This window comes from Odocoileus virginianus, chromosome 34 (assembly GCF_023699985.2).
Source record: "Odocoileus virginianus isolate 20LAN1187 ecotype Illinois chromosome 34, Ovbor_1.2, whole genome shotgun sequence".
NCBI lineage: Eukaryota > Metazoa > Chordata > Mammalia > Artiodactyla > Cervidae > Odocoileus > Odocoileus virginianus.
In genome coordinates this window covers 8,291,162-8,308,402 of record NC_069707.1, presented here as the reverse complement: position 1 = coordinate 8,308,402, position 17,241 = coordinate 8,291,162, and the positions used below count along the sequence as shown (strand labels likewise).

The following is a 17,241-nucleotide window of genomic DNA, read 5'->3' as shown; positions in this document are numbered from 1 at the left end:
ACTATGTGGCAGGCTCTGGGTGAGGATGTTTGCGGGTATTTCCTCATTTAATTTTCATAATAGCATGGTATCTGGAAACTTCCTTTTCATAAAAAGAAGCATTGCATATGCAGGTTGACCCACAGGGGTGTTATATCAATAAATAGAGTTCTGGGCAAACGAAAGACAGCTGTGTAAGATTTCATAATATTCCGGTGACCACACTGCAGGAGCTGGTCAAAGTGCATGTCCATCCTCGGGCACCTAGTCCAGTGTGACACAGAGGACCTCATGGTCACCTGATAGAGGATGGCATGGGACTTCCAACATTAGTAAGAGAAACAGTTTTGTGCATGACTTAGAGGAAGTTTCTGGAAAAAGAAAATCCGCCTGTGAAGCCCGGTTTGAAAGACTCTTACCTCATCTGAGACTCGGGCTTGTGTGTCAGAAGGGAAGTGTGTGTCAAGTGGTTACAACCGAGCTGGGCATGCAGTGAGCGCTAAGTAATTGCTGGCTGTTAGTCTTCTTTGAAGACCCCTCCCAAGGTTGTGCACCAGAAACATTAACTTTGACTCCTACCTTATACATGTGACCTGCTCCTATAAAGTTTATAGGGCCACAGTTACCTCCTGCAAGCATAAAACATAAACCACTTTTCTAGAGGACTGTAGCAAGTATAGGAGGCTGACGTAACACCAGCCATTTCCTGCCTAAGCCCCGAGCCTCTGGCTACAAAGCTGGCAGGACCCAGTTCCCTGACAGAGATGCTCAGTGAGCGTCTCTGTCCTTACGTGCCCCTACTTTCTAGGTGTAAACAGTCCCTTCCAAGGCTGCAAAGGGAACCCTCTTCTCGACCCCTTTGGCACGTGTGTACCTGTTCTATATCACACAACCAAACTCCACACTGGGCCACTAAGTGGTTTGCCAGAACAAGCTGAAACAAGTAGGGAGGTTTGTTAGAAAGTTTCTGGAGTCACCCCCGAGTGGCTGAGATCAGACGCCTTGAGAAATGATTCCAATCTTATCAACCATCCTGGCAACGAAGCCCATATTCCCTGACTCAGATTTTCCCCACCAAGAAAAAACAGCGAGAGGCTGGCGTAGGTATCCACGCGCCTGCCGAGTGTGCAGGATGTCATCTGAGCAGAATCATTTCTCAATCCTCCAAACTCCGTGTGTGGCAACCCCTTCCCATCCTCACAATTCCGTCCAGCAGCTAAGGTCACCTCCTGTCCAGGTGAGGGAACTGAGGCTGGGGAATTGAGGCCGTGGGAGGATCAGCCATGGAAAATAGGCAGGAAAAGACTGGCCCGGGATCCTAGCCGAGGTCTCCTCGGCTTCAGATTCCAGCCCCACGGAGCTTCTTGGGCTTCCCAGGTGGTGCGAGTGGTAAAGTACCCGCCTGCCCATGCAGGAGACCGTAACAGACGCAGGTTCGATCCCTGGGTCTGGAAGATCCTCTGGAGGAGGAAATGGCAACCTGCTCCAGTATTCTTGCCTGGAGAATCCCCATGGACACAGCATCCTGGGGGGCTACCGTCCATGGGGTCGCAGAGAGTCGGACACGACGGGAGCGACCGAGCACACGGGCAGGCTTCTCAGGCCGGCGAACACGAGTCAGAACCCGAGTCAGAACCGGAGTCAGGCACCGTCCAGACAAGGAAGGACAAGACTGATGGTGAGCACTGCGGGTCCCACACACACACTCTCTCCAGCTGTCCGGAGTTCCTTGTTGGAAATCTGGTTTTGGTGCGGGTGCGTATAAAGCCTGAGACTTTACTTACCCCATAGGCCCTGAGTGCTATTCACCTGGGTCTCTAAGTCAGATGGTTCCTGCCAGCCAACCGAGGGCGCAGTTGAGTTCGGATGGTGAGCGCAGATGAAGATGGTGTCGAGGAATCCCCGGGGAAGAGCAGGACGATTCAGTTCACTTCAACACCAACTTTTTGAGTGATATCATGTGCCAGGCGCAGTGGCCAACACCAAACCCTGGGCTGGGCTACCCGATTCCGAGCAGGGTGATGATTCAAGGACACCCAGCCCTGCATGTGGATTGTGAGGGTCAACGGAGCAAAGAATGTGGGAGACAAAGTGGACCTTTTCTAGGTTACCTTCTAGTCCCACAGGAAGGAACGAGCCTTGCCCTTCCTGAGGCTTCAGTCTCTTGGACACAGCTGACGTGGACACTCATTCCCAATGCCAAGAAGGAGCAGTTATAATAATGCTTATGTTTGTATCATCATTCTTGCAGCGTTTTTATATATGTGAGAATCCCGTGACGCACAAAGGCAATTGGAGAGGATGGTGTGTAATAAGGAAATTAACACCCCCATCAACCCTGCTGTGAGCAGGAAACTAAGGTTGCCCTGAGTCTTCTCATGAAAGACTGGGACAGCAAGCCGCTTTTGTTCCCGCACCGAACCTCCTATGTGATACTCTTACTCATGGGGTTCCCGGCTTACAAACGTGCTTTAAGGAGAAGAAGTACTATTATTTGTGTAATAAATCTTTTTGAGAGAAATAAACCTAACTGGTAGCCTGAGTCCTCGAATCGGTAGTGAATGACCAGCACTCAGCTGTCTCTCTTCCTTTCTCATCTTTGCTCACAACCTACTTATTTCTTTAAAAGCAACTGATTTGGATGAAATGCAGGAAAAAGCCGAAACAGACTCTGAGGCAGCCCGCTGCTAATAATAATGTAGATCCCCGCTTGCTCCTGGAGGGGACAAATTTTCACGTTCTGATTTGCTGTAACAGCTGTGAGTTTATTAAAGGACCAGGCCTTCCTGTGGATCTTAGGGTTGAAAACCTGCTGCTGAACTTGGTGGTACTTACGGAAACTCAGTGACATAAGGCTTTGAGGCCATCGTAAAGAAGATGGTGTTTCCTCCCCTGGGGGTGAGGCGGGCAGCCTCATCTTTGTCCAGCTCTTCCTCGCTGTCACAGGAGACCACCGCCAGCTCAGACAGCGGCAGCTTCTGTTCGAATCTGTAGCTCGTGGAAGACCTGGATAAAAGCAAGTGAGAATCTGGTTTGTCTTCTCTGTTTGACTCGGGAGTGCTACTGTGAACACGCGCCAGGTTAAGCCAGCGGCCTCGTAAGACCTGAGCATCCCCAGGTCAGAGGCGAGGTCCTCTTGCTTTCTTTGCTGTCCATCCCTGTCATTCGGTTAGCCGTCCATCCAGCATCCAGACAGTACTCAGAAAGAAAGATTGAGAACGAGCAAAACTTTCTGTGGGTCATTTCTGAGGAAGCAGCTGCCAGCGGGTCTGATTCGACAAGGTGCCCACTGGCACAAATGCCTTGCGACTCCCCCAGGTCCCCAGTTCCAAGCGGAGACTAGGTCTGTGCTGGAGGTTTGGCACAAAAGCAGAGATACAGTGTCAGCAGAGTTGAGTGGGTGCCATCCCCATCTCAACCCCCAACTCATACAATGACATTCTCAGTGGCCAAGGGTTTTGATCAATAAAAGCCATAATAGATGGGACTTTTGTCTTCACTGTTTTCTGTGGCAAGTGCCAAAAGTCAGCAGGACATGTAAAAGGACATTTCCTCTTGCTTCGTTTTAAGAGATTCCCAGTTTTATTGTAAGAATAAATAAAAAGCACCATATGGTAGATCAAAAGAAAAGCTTAAAGCCAGGCAGATAGTAGGCACTTAATAATGAAAAGAAAAAATTACAAAAAAGAATTGGAATTTAGCAGGCACTTTGAAGGATGAATAAAGTACGGCTTAGTGTTGAGACATTCCCTCCTGACAAGAACAAACTTGAAAGTCTCCCCTTCAATCTTAGTGGCCATCCCATGTACCACAACATCATTATTGTCAGGCAGGGGAGAAAAGACATTCTGGACATGCAGGAAACATTCACCCTAAAAGCAAGATACGTCTGGACTTCTGGACCCTTATCAAGCTCTTTTTTTCTATGAAGCTCCTAACTGCAATTCACCAGCAGAACTGGGGTCAGAAAAGAACCATGGCTTTGGCAGGGAGGGATGAAGCTGAGAGCCAAGGGTGGGGAGTGGTCCTCACCGCTCCTGATTTAGGAGAGGAGGACCACTTTATCTGGATGTAGCTCTCAACTGAATATAAGAATAATAGCCAGTGCAAAACACAGGCCCATAAATATCACTTAACCTCAGCATATTTTCAAAACATTTTAAGCATCTCAGAGGTACAGGGCAGTGCTAACACAGAACAGCAAACTTTGATGATAGCAGGCGTGGGGATGGCTTCTGATTGGTGGGGAGGGAGAGGTGGATGGCAGGGGAGAGGGTAGGGACAAGGTCACTGTAGCAATTCTTTCATTTTTCCAGAGATTAACACAAGGCCTTGTGCTGGCCATCTGGACAAAGTCCAGTTACTCTGTAGGGCAGGCTGACCTGTCAGTCTTAAATATATATATCTGTAACAACAATTTTCTGCTTGAAATAATAAACAAGAACTACGGTTGCATTTAGTTCCCGTCTCTCACATTGCCACCAGTGTACCTCTGGTTATCCGCATGCAGAGATTTAGGGCAGGAGGCTGACAGCACCCTCAGGTCCCAAGGAAGATGCTGCCCTACATTTTTCTGTGATTTTTTTTTTTTTAAATCATCGTGTAAATTCATTCTCCTTAAATATGTCACCCTCACTGGGAGATCACAGACTGATCTTGGGGAGAAAACAGACATTGACGCCTTCCTCCTAAACCTGTGTTTGTGAGAGCTGGAGCACACAAAGGACCAGACTTTGATATAACGGCTGTCTTCAGCATCTTCTCCCCCAGCATGTTTTTGTTGCCAAGGAAGATTGTCTTGGCATGCTCTTTGCAAGAAGCACAGGACTTCCCAGGTGGCGCTAGTGGTAAAGAACCTGCCTGCCAATGCAGGAGACGTGAAAAGATGCGGGTTTGGTCCCTGGGTCTGGAAGATCCCCTGGAGGAGGGCAAGGCAGTCCACTCCAGTATTCTTGCATGGAGAATCCCATGGACAGAGGAGCCTGGCGGGCTACAGTCCATGGGGTCGCAAAGAGTCAGACACAACTGAAGTGACTTAGCACGCACTGCAAGAAGCGCATCTCTGGCCTGTCAGCAAGACACGCTGAGACAGCACTCACACTCCAGAGACGGCCCGATGCCTCTATGACTTGAAACTTCGAAAGATATGCTGTCAACACCTGCTAGCTGCTCTCCCAGCTCCTGCTTTACCCCCAGCCCGTGTTTTCCGATTTGTTCCGATGGAGGCAGCCTGGCTCATTTTGTGTTTGTCTGCCTCGTTTTGGCTTCCCTGTAGGTGACTCTACAAACCACAAGCCAAATATATGACTTCTCCCTTTTCTACAAACTCAGTTGACAGCAGGGCCCAAGGACACATCGACCCAGCAAGATGTTACATTTTCTGTTCACAGGAGGGAAAATGCAAATCAAGAAATGGTCAATGTCTTTTTCTCCTGGGAGACAGAGTGGGGTGTTTAAGCCCCACCAAATCAGCCCTTGGCTTTTTTTTTTTTTGACTTTGTTTCTATTTTTGCCAAGAGAGGAGATGAAAACATAAAGTGTGAACTATGATTACAAAGTAGTGACATGGGTGTCAGAAGCGACCTAGGAGACTACCATCTTGTTTGTGGCTATACTTGCCATGTGGTTGTTAAAGCAATGGAGTCCAATGTGTGATGTGTCCCCAGGGGACCTGCTGAATTGGCACTTGGGATGGCTGTCTGACCAGTGGGGGTGCCAGGTGCCACAGAACCGAAAGGAAAAGAATCGTCAAAAGCCATCTCTAGGTCTCTGCCCTTGGTTCCTGGCACACAGCTCCTGACATCTTTGTAATTTCTTTCTTTTTTTTTTTTTCTCTTTTATTTATTATTTTTTTTCCATTTATTTTTATTAGTTGGAAGCTAATTACTTTACATCATTGCAGTAGTTTTTGTCATACATTGAAATGAATTAGCCATGGATTTACATGTATTCCCCATCCCGGTCCCCCCTCCCACCTCCCTCTCCACCCCATCCCTCTGGGTCTTCCCAGTGCACCAGGCCCGAGCACTTGTCTCATGCACCCAACCTGGGCTGGTGATCTGTTTCACCCTAGATAATATACATGTTTCAATGCTGTTCTCTTGAAACATCCCACCCTCGCCTTCTCCCAGAGTCCACAAGTCTGTTCTATACATCTGAGTCTCTTTTTCTGTTTTGCATATAGGGTTATCATTACTATCTTTCTAAATTCCATATATATGTGTTAGTATGCTGTAATGGTCTTTATCTTTCTGGCTTACTTCGCTCTGTACAATGGGCTCCAGTTTCATCCATCTCATTAGAACTGATTCAAATGAATTCTTTTTAATGGCTGAGTAATATTCCATGGTGTATATGTACCACAGCTTCCTCATCCATTCGTCTGCTGATGGGCATCTAGGTTGCTTCCATGTCCTGGCTATTATAAACAGTGCTGCGATGAACATTGGGGTGCATGTGTCTCTTTCAGATCTGGTTTCCTTGGTGTGTATGCCCAGAAGTGGGATTGCTGGGTCATATGGCAGTTCTATTTCCAGCTTTTCAAGAAATCTCCACACTGTTTTCCATAGTTCCATCTTTGTAATTTCTTAAGTGCTAAGAGCATTTAGGAGAATATCATAACCTTCAGTCTCTGATCCTGACTCCTGACAGAGTTCCTTGGAATTTCTTGGGTGACAAGAATGTCTTTTCATTTTCAAGAAGTCACTCTGGGTGGACTCTAGGATAGCTTCTGGGGATATTGGTCACCAGAAGGACCAAGCCATAATCAGAAACACGGAGCTTTTGGGCTCATGCCTTCATCCTCTGAGAAAGGGAGGAAGATGGAGCTTGAGTCAGTGATTGATCATGCCTATATGATGAAGCCTCCACAAAACCCTCAAAAATATGGTGTCTGGAAAGTTTACAGGTTGGTGACCATACCTGCAAGCTGGGAGGATGGTGCATCCCAACCCCACAGAGATAGATGCTTCTGTGCCCAGGACTCGTTTGGACCTGGTCCCGTGGACCTCTCACCTGTGCATGTGTGTGCTTAGTCATGTCCGACTCTTTGCAACCCAGGCTCCTCTGTCCATGGGATTCTCCAGGCAAGAATACTGGAGTGGGTTGCTATTTCCTTCTCCATGGGATCTTCCTGACCCAGAGATCAAACCCACATCTCCTGTGTCTCCTGCACTGCAGGTGAATTCTTTACCCACTGAGCTATCGGCAAAGTCCCTTTCTCACAACCTTTATAATAATAATAAGTCGATGAATGTAAATAACTTCCTTGGGTTCTGTGAGTTGTTATAGCAAATGACTGAGGAGGGGTTGTTGGAACCCGGATTTAAAGCACAGGTGACAACCCGGGATTTGTGACTGGCATCTGAAGTCGGGGGGCCAGTTTGCGGAACTGAGTCTTTAATCTGTGGTTCAGTCGCTAAGTCGGGTCCGACTCTGCAACCCCATGGACTGTCGCCTGCCAGGCTCCTCTGTCCATGGGATGCTCCACGCAAGAATACTGGAATGAGTCATTTCCTTCTCCAGGGGATCTTCCTGACCCAGGGATCAAACCCGGTCTTCTGCATTGCAGGCAGAGATTCTTTGCTGACTGAGCTTTAGTCTGCACTAATTCCAGTTAGTGTCGGGATTGAAGTGAACTGTAGGTGCCCAGCTGGTGGAAAAACTCCACACATCTGATGTCAGAAGTATCATGTGGTAGCCCCATTACCACTGCCAGGCTGGGCTGGGTCAGTCATGAGAGGAAATTTGTGTGCTCAACACCATGTGGGTGGGGGGAGCTCTATTTGGAACCCAGAGCATTTGGAGTTGTTCTTTAGTACTTTTATGTCCAGCGGAAAACTATAGCAACTAAAAAAAAAAAAAAAGAGAGAGGGCAGTGAGGATCCAGAGACCCCTTTGGAATGAAGGGCTGAGTTACTGTGCCAGATGGAGGACTCCAACCAGCTGAAGCCTGAAGGAAGCCTCACTGAGGCTGAAGGAAGCACAGAAGGAGCTGTAGGGGAAGGAGGTTAAGTGTCTCAACCAGTTGGGGGGGGGTGCTGTTGGAATTATGTCTATTTTTTATGTGCTCCTTCTGCGTGCATGTGTGTGCATATGCTAACATATTCCTTCTTCTCTGTCCTTCTCTTTGAACGGTGCTATTGGAAGCCAACTTTACAATTCAGTCTTCAGGTAACATGATATTTGGGCGGGACTGTGACTGCATTTGAGGAATAACTACAGCTCTTGTCTGCATCTTATAGCTCTGCTTCTTTTGCTCCTCCCTTCCTGGCTGATGCTGAATGGACCAAATTTTCTTTTACTTCCTTATTTCTCTGTATAATTGTTTGGAAAGCATACATTAAAAAATTATCTTAGCCATCATCCACTACTTTTTAAAATTTAAACTTGACCTTATGTTTTTCTAACAAAATCTAGAGATGATTGGTATGTCTGTCCTTTTCTTGAACAAGTCAAGAATGACTTAACATCTGAGCTTCTCTTCCATCTTTTATGATATTATCATGTATTATACAGGGTCCCTCTTGATTTTAGTTTCACACACTCAGTTAGCTATTATAATTATCTGTACCACTCAGTAACTATTTAGACTCGACAGTGCATTTGACGGATTTCTTTGGCCACTATTGTGTTTTGGGAGCTCCATCTTTCCTGTTGGATTCAATATCCTTCTTGCTGAAGTCTGCTGCTGCTGCTGCTGAGTCGCTTCAGTCGTGTCCAACTCTGTGCAACCCCATAGATGGCAGCCCACCAGGCTCCCCCATCCCTGGGATTGTCCAGGCAAGAACACTAGAGTGGATTGCCATTTCCTTCTCCAATGCAAGAAAGTGAAAAATGAAAGTGAAGTCGCTCAGTTGTGTCCGACTCTTAGTGACCCCATGGACTGCAGCCCACCAGGCTCCTCCATCCATGGGATTCTCCAGGCAAGAGGACTGGAGTGGGGTGCCATTGCCTTCTCCATTGCTGAAGTATACCTTTCAGTAATTTTTGTCAGCAAGACTCTGTGGGCGCTCAACTGTTAGACTTTACATGTCTGAAATTATCTGTATTTAACTTTTAACTTTGAATGGTAATTTAGCTAGAAATAAGATTCCTGTGACAATAACTGTTTTTCCCTGAGTATTTACTATAAAAGGTATTATTTATGGTCCTGGCATCTATTATTGCTTCTTAGAAATCCTCTGTCAGCTTAATCATTCCTTTGTAACTTGTCTGTTTTCTTCTAAAATAACTTTCTGATTTTTCTCTTTACCTTTACCTTTGATATTCTGCAGTTTTACCACCATATACTATCCTAGATTCAGTTGACTCATACAACTTGAAGATTCATATTTTTTCTCTCTTCTGGAAAAATTTCAGACACTTATTGGCTGACTACAGTCTCTAATTTTTTCAAAATTAATCTTCTTGTTCTAGAACTCTAATTAGGCAAGTTAGCCTTTCTCATTCCACCCTTGTACCTTTTATACTTCACATTTTCTTTCTGAACCACATTCTAAGTGATTTCCTTAGTTCTATATTCTAATTCATTAATTTTTGTTTCAACTGTATGTAACTTTCTATTAAGCCTACCTTTTGAGGCTTCATATCCATTATTTTTGTTTCACTTGTATAAACTGAATTTTTAATCTATATTTTCCCTTTGCACTCTTTCCTTGTATTTTAAATATGTTTAGATTGTTTTATGTTCTCCAGTTTTTGATGTGAAAATATTTTTATTTATATTTAATAACTGCCCCTTTTGGTAACTTGGTTCCTATTGTGATTTAGATTCTGAATATAGTTTTAGAAAAGGTTGTTTGCCATAGATGATATTGCTTATGGGAATATTCCTATGGAGCTGTTCGATGCTTTCTAGAAGCTTCTGGTAAAGCATCTAGAGGTATCTTTAACCAGATGCCTCATCTCATAAAGCAAAATGGAGTCACATGCCTGTATGTCTATCCCAGGGCCAGTCACTCACAAAAGGAGAGAAAGTCTTTAGACTGGTCAAGTCCTCCCCAATTAAACTGAAGGTGGTTCAGCTTCCTCTTAGACATATGGGCTTAGAAATTCCTTGGCAGCCCAGTGGTTAAGACTCTGTGCTTCCAATACAACAGGCTGAGTTTGATCCCTGGTCAGCAAACCAAGATCCTGCATGTGTCGTGGTGCAGCCAAAAATAAACAAATAGCTAAGTTTTTTTTTTTTTTTTAAAGAAACGTGGGCTTAGTGGGTGGAGCAGATTCCTGAACAAAATCAGAGTTCTAGTAGAGAGCAGGAAATGAGATATGTACACCTAAAACTAACACTCCCAAAGATTTCAAATTTTCAAAGACTCAAGAGTTAAGAATCCAGTACAGAAATTCCTTAAGGGCTGTTGAAGGGAGAGAGAAACGATAATTAAAGACAAAACCAAACATGGTAAAGGGTGAATTTTGGTGAGACATATTTTGATGGAGCATCATTTATTATCTTCTCCAGAACTGTCTCACATTTTCACAAAAGGCAAATGCTGTTTTTGTTGCCAGGTATGAGGCAGCTCTAACATTCCACGATGTGCTTTTCTGTTGCTTTATCCTTCTTTTCACAAGAGAAAAAAAATGGGAATAAAAGCAATTCAACAAAGAAAATGTAAATAAAATGATGTCTAAATTTAGATGATAAAAATTTAGTGCTAACAGTAATTTTAACTAATCTGTGAGTACACTGCGATCCTTTGAAGGGATCAAAGCCATCTGAAGAAAGGAAAAGCTACACCCACATTATTGATGCAGGGCTGTGCTTGGCCCCTGGTCACACACGTAGCAGTTAAGTGACATGAGAGGGGACAGAGTGGCTGACTCCTGGCTCTAGCTTTATCGTCAGCCACTCAACTTTGGCATCGGCTCTGCTGTGATTTCCTCGTGAAGCTAGGAAAGGAATAACAGAAGCAACTGGCTGGGGCCAAAGTGCCACAAAGTTTTGCTAAAACTGATCTACTTTCCTCTGTTCAATCAATTTTTGATAAGTGCCAGCCATATGTCAAAAACTATACTAAGTGTTGATGTGTCAGGGAGTAAACAAAACCTCTACCTTCACTGGAGCCCACTGGAGATGAAAACACTGCATCAGATTTAAAAAAAAAAATCTACGGGTATTTGAATTCTTCATTATTCATGAAGATATTTGCCACTTTGTTAAAAAGTAACAGCAATGCTGATCACAGTAGTAGGTGCTAAACTACCTGACATTCAGCATCCTAGACCTCAGGCTCTCCATCTGCTTCTGCAACTTTTTCCTGCCATTCACTCATTCATTTAGTCAAGTGATGTCAGATAAAGTGCTGGAGGAGACATTTCTGCAAAAGAGACAATTCAGCCAAGAACTGAAGACTTACTGGGGGAATGAAGGTATTGTTGCGAGTGAGGGGAGTGACTGGTTGAGGTTAGAAGAATATTCCAGAGAAAGGGAGGAGCAAATGCAAAGAAACTGAGATGGGAAAGATCTTACTGGGTTGAGGAACCACGGTTCCCTTGCTGCATGAAGCCATCGGGCACCCCAGCCTCAACATCCCTTACTTTTTCTAGGTCCCCATCCTCCACTCGGGGAGGCTGGCTTTCTCCCTGGCCTTTCTTCAGCCTACTACCCCTCCATTGCATCTTTTCTCAGGCTTCCCAGGTGGTGCTAGTGGTAAAGGACCTGCCTGCTAATGCAGAAGACATAAGAGACGGTCCCTGGGTTGGGGAGATCCCCTGGAGGATGGCATGGCAACCCACTCCAGTATTCTTGCCTGGAGAATCCCAAGGACAGAGGACTACAGTGGGCTACAGTCCATGGGGTCACAAAGAGTCAGATGCAACCACATATGCATCCTTTCTCTTGTCCCTCCGTCTCACATCCTTCCTTTTTTTTTTTTTTTAAATCATTTCCACATTTTTCCTAGCTTCTTATCAGTTCCTCCTTAAATTTTGGCTGCCCAGAATTTGGTTTTTTGGGTTGGAATGTTATTGTTCAACCTTGAAATCTACTGAGACTGTGAACATGCTTGGAAGCATTGCCAGCTTTCCTATACAACAACTTGTAAACACGACTCTGTAAAGTTTTAATGACCTCATGTATAAACCCTATGAAAGAATCAGCCTGTGTTGAAGCTGAGTTTGAAAGGCACGCTTTGCACACATTGTCTCATTTAATTCCAGCTCTGATTCACTGAGGAGGTGCTCTCATGAGGAAACCAAGGGTGCAAGGACTTTGCTAAAACCTGACGGCTAATACACAGGTGAGCTGAGACAGAAACCCAGGTTTTCTGACGCCAAATCGATCCTTTGCCTTCTGCACAGACAATACCATCTCCCTGAATAAACACCGCAGTTTCAATTTCAACAACTACAGGAAACCTTTCAAAGCTTACACTGAATAGGATTCTGAGTCCAGCTGATTTTTGAGACCTGAACTCTTGTTATTTATTTAGATCAATTGCCCTTCCAGATGGAATGGACAGAGCACCCAGGGACTGGCATAGTGTCTGGCACAGGGCTAAGTTTAACAAAAGCTTGTTGATAATAAAAAACATTAATCCATTTCCAGCGCCTCCAAGCCCATCCATGAGAATGAGTCATTAACTTATTTTCGATAGCAGCTTCTTGCTTTGGGAATCAAATTAAGCACTTTAAGTACTTTATGCCTCCAGCTCGAGTCAAATAAGGTCCTGTCTGGTCCGTGGAACTATCACTGATCTCCATGGGAACTTCCTTTCAGGCCAGCGCTGGACAGGCAGAGAGGGGCGTGAAGAGCTGATTCCAGAAGAGACGAGGAAGGGAAATGGACAGGATTCTAACGCTGAAACCTTCAGGGATCACTGCGCACAGCGATGCAGTTTATGGCCTGTGCTTAAAGGAAACGTTTCCCAGATCTACGGCTCTTAGGGCGCCTTTTGGAGCTTTTCAAAGTCGGGCCGTAGTTCCTTTGAAGATGTGGTTATTGCGGGGAAATGCTGCTGCCACGGGGGACTTTTCTCATTAAGCAATTGGAGGCGAGATTCCTGGACTCAGAAGAGAAGGGAGCGGTGCTGGGGGACACAGGAAATGTCTTGGCCTCCGCCGAGCCTCGGGGGCCCCGTCAGGGGCGCTGGCCTCGCGGGTTCTGCTGCCTGCGGCTCCGAGGGAAGCGGTCCCTGAGTAACAGCAGCTCGGCCCACTCCACGGCGAGTGGGAGGACCGGAAAAGCCGAGCCGCAGAGTGGGCTTCCCGCCGCGGGCGCCGGGGGGCCTCTGTCCTTTCACCCGAGGGGGCCGGGGGGCCCGGGGGAGGAAGGGAGGGCGGGTGTTAATCTGAAGCCCTGTCACGGTTTCCGTGGTAAACCATGGGTTTTCCAGGCCTTCAGAGTCCAGAGCCCACCCCACTGTGGCTGCCCACCCCCTGACCCTCCGGACGCAGTGCCGGTCTCTCTGTCATTAAGCCTGTTCCCCCAGGGGAAGTGGACATCTGGATCCTTCCCAGGGAAAAGGGAAAGCACTTCTCAAGCTGGATCTTGATTTGAGAGAGATCAAGAGGAAATAAAGAAATAAAACGAGAGCCACATGGATCCAGGCGTTCTCCCAGGGTTCCTGGCACTGCTGTCTCTCCTAACCTTCCCATCACTCTGCGCTGCGGTTCTGTTACTTCCCTGGGCAGAGATGCGGCTGAACTCGGGTCCAGCTTCCGCCCGTGACCATGATGCTGCCCTTGATCATGGCATTGCCCTGTACTGCCATTCTGAAATGTTCTGGCTGAAAAGAGACTTCGTGGGATAGGGACTTCCCTGTAGCTCAGATGGTAAAGAACCTGCCTGCCATGCAGAAGACCTGGGTTCGATCCCTGGGTGGGGAAGATCCCCTGGAGAAGGGCATGGCAACCCACTCCAGTATTCTTGCCTGGGAAATCCCATGGATGGAGGAGCCTGGCGGGCTACAGCCCATAGAGTCGCAAAGAGTTGGACATGACAGAGACTGACACTACTAAATCCTCCTACTGGGTGGGCACGTCTCCATGTCTCCATTTATCCTTCTGCCGAGCTCCTGCTTTGTGGGGGTCCAGGATGACTAAGGCTCACCCCACCCAGGAGGTGCCTGTGGTCCAGCACAATTATAGGAAGACAGGGGGATTCGTGGTGGAGCAGTCAGCAAGGATAAAGGCCCAGGAATGGGAGTCACGGAGAGTTTTGGAAACTTAAGTATCCCGGCACAGTGGGGTCGGGGCGGACAGGCAAAGACCATCAGACCGGAGAGCAGAGTGCTCTCAAGGCCGCATGGAGGTGCTGGGCTTTCGGCAGGAATGGTGAGATGTGATTGGTGGTTTAATTAGCTCAGATGTCTGACACTGAGGTTTGGAAATGATGGGAGACAGGTGAGTGGGGAGGTGTGTTGGGATCAGTCTTAAAGGTCTGGAGGATGAGATGGGGTTGGGCAGGCAAGGGAGACCAGGCAGGGGTTGGTTTCGTGGTTTGGAGCACTGAATGGATTTGGGGGGAAGGAAGTGAAGAAGGGGGCATTCCAGGAGGCTCAGGGGTAAAGAATCTGCCTGTGATGCAGGAGACGTGGGTTCCATCCCTGGGAGGGGAAGATTCCTTGGAGGAGGAAATGGCAACCCACTCCAGTATTCTTGCCTGGAGAATCCCATGGACAGAGGAGCCTGGCGGGCTATAGACCATGGGGTCGCAGAGTCAGATACAACTGAATGACTGAGCACGTGCACACACATGCACACACACACGCACACACATGCACGTGCGCGCACACACACACGCACACACGCACGTGCACACACACACACGCACACACACACACACACACACACACACAGAGGAGGACATTTTGCTCTTGTCTGAGCCACACTGTTCAGTCCCTCCCTAAAGAGAAGCCTCTGTCTTGACATTGTGAGAATTGTTGTTTAGTCACTAGGTCATGGGGGACACTTCTGTGACCCCATGGGCTATAGCCCACCAGGCTCCTCTATATCCATGGGATTCTCTAGGCACGAATACTGGAGTGGGTGGCCATTTCCTTTTTCAGGGGATCTTCTCAACTCAGGGATAGGACTCGAGTCTCCTGCACTGGCACGTGGATTCTTTACCTCTGAGTCAGTACACGTACCCTAAATGAGTGTCCAGGAGAGGCACGATCTAAGTGGAGGATGAAGAATTTCAAGTTCCTCTATTATTTCATTTGCTCACTTCTATTATTTGTCAGCCTGGTATAAATTTGCAAGTTAAACTCGCCCCAGTGAAAACTGGGTGGAGGAAGTTGAAGTCCCTGCAGAGACAATGGGATTCAACCGGCAAAGACAGCATGGCCTTCCTTTTGCCTTTCTCCTCCTCCTGGCCTTGCTCTGGGTCTTCCCTGGGGTTAGAGAGTACAGCATTCTGAGGCTCGTAGTTTGGCAGAAAATAAAAATACTTGGCACTTAGTAAAAATAAACAGGGACCTGCAGTGAATAAATATTAACCCGGGACAATTAAAAGATGAACTATCTTCCAGGACCTTTGAATTGCCAAGAATTCAACTATGCTCCTAGAGAACACGTGGGCTCTAGAATGAGGAGGAGGGGAAGGCAAGTTTAGATGGCTTCTGTGGCCAGATTCCCTTGGTAAAACTGGGTTACAGCCTCCTGTGACCCAGTGTTTAGAGTTTCTCCTTAAAAATTTTGTTTTGCAATTTTTTTCACTAGTATATCAAGAAAGCCTAAATTAACTAGTGACAACATCACCGACTCAAGGGACATGGGTTTGGGTGAACTCTAGGAGTTGGTGATGGACAGGGAGGCCTGGCGTGCTGCGGTTCATGGGGTCGCAAAGAGTCGGACACGACTGAGCGACTGAACTGAACTGAACACACCTGGGCCCAGACCTATGCGGCCCCCATGGAGTTTGTTCACAGCACAGGCTTGGTTGTGGGCAAACCCCGCTTCAAATCCAGACTTCACTGCTTCCCTGAGCTGTCCTTCCAGGCAAGGAAGTCAGTCACCCAAGCATCAGCTACCCCACTTTCAAAGTGAGAATAAATGTGCCAGTGGTGGGCTTCTACGTGCATCAAATTACGTAAATAATACAAAAGATGTTAGCCCAGTGCCTGGCAGAGAATCAAAACAGTAGAATGTTAGGTCTTATCGCATCCTTTAATCCACAGCGAGCAAGCTCAGGGACAGTGGCATCTGGGTGCCGGAAGGCATGTGGAGGGTTTCGTGGCCCAGCGGAGATTTCTCTCTGCGGGAGTTTGTCTGTTTCAGTTTCTCTCTGGAGGCGGAGGTGGGCAGCGAGTGTCCATTGTGTCAACAGGACAGAGGCTGGACCGGGGTCAGTGCAGCGCATGACTGGACATCTGGCAGAGGCCGTTCAGGTCATGCTTTGCCAGTACGTATGGGACACACCAAGCCTGAAAGACACTGTAAACAGCCCGCCTCCCTTCCCCACCCCTGCCCCCACTCCATCTCAACTTGGGCCCGTCCCACCCTGTGCATCACAGGAGGTGGTCCCTCTGTGACGCTGGACTACGTAGCTGCCCACATCCGCCAGTGGGAAGGTGGCCTGCCCAGGGGACTGGTCACGGGGAGTCCCCTCTGACCAAGTGCTGCGGTGCACACACAAAGGAAGAGACCTTCTGCCCTCTCTTCTGGCGCAAGTGGTTAGCTTAATGATCTCCATCAAACAGGAAGAAACTCTTAAGGGTCTTGTTTTTTGTTCCTTTCCTTTTAAAAAATGTGACATTCATGCCTCCTGCCTGTTGCCAACAGTACCACAGAGACTCGAGAAAGAGGGAAGGGGAGTGGGGGAGCCCTCAGCGCTGACCCCTCGGGGCTGCTCTCCTGGTCCCCACTCTGTGATGGGGGTGTCCACTCTTCAGCTTTCCCTATCCTTACATTCAGAAGTGAAGTGAAGTGAAGTGAAGTGAAAGCCATTCAGTCGTGTCCAACTCTCTGCAACCCTGTGGGCTATACAGTCCCTGGAATTCTCCAGGCCAGAACACTGGAGTGGGTAGCCTTTCCCTTCCCCAGGGGATCTTCCCAATCCAGGGATTGAACCCAGGTCTCCCACTTTGCAGGCAGATTCTTTACCTACCTGAGCCACCTGGGAAGCCCAAGAATCCTGGAGTGGGGAGCCCATCCCTTCTCCAGGGGATCTTCCCGACCCAGGGATCAAACCGGGGTCTCCTGCATTGCAGGTGGGTTCTTTACCAACTGAGCTATCAGGGAAGCCCATATTACATTCACAAATTCCTGTGAAAAATAGACCTGGGACAAGGGACTCCATGACTTAAGAAAAAAAAAAAA

The 17,241-nt window shown here is 47.4% G+C and overlaps 1 protein-coding gene across 1 annotated transcript in view; it reads right to left on the bottom strand.

Moving 5' to 3' along the window:
* Positions 1-1,652: 1,652 nt before the first annotated feature.
* The window catches only part of LOC139033022 (rho GTPase-activating protein 20), a 51,557-nt gene continuing 35,968 nt past the window's right edge, over positions 1,653-17,241 (bottom strand). Inside the window, exon 4 of the mRNA XM_070461540.1 lies at positions 1,653-2,985. Coding sequence (XP_070317641.1) covers positions 2,811-2,985 — 175 coding nt within the window. The 3' untranslated portion in view covers positions 1,653-2,810. The remainder of the gene's footprint in view (positions 2,986-17,241) is intronic.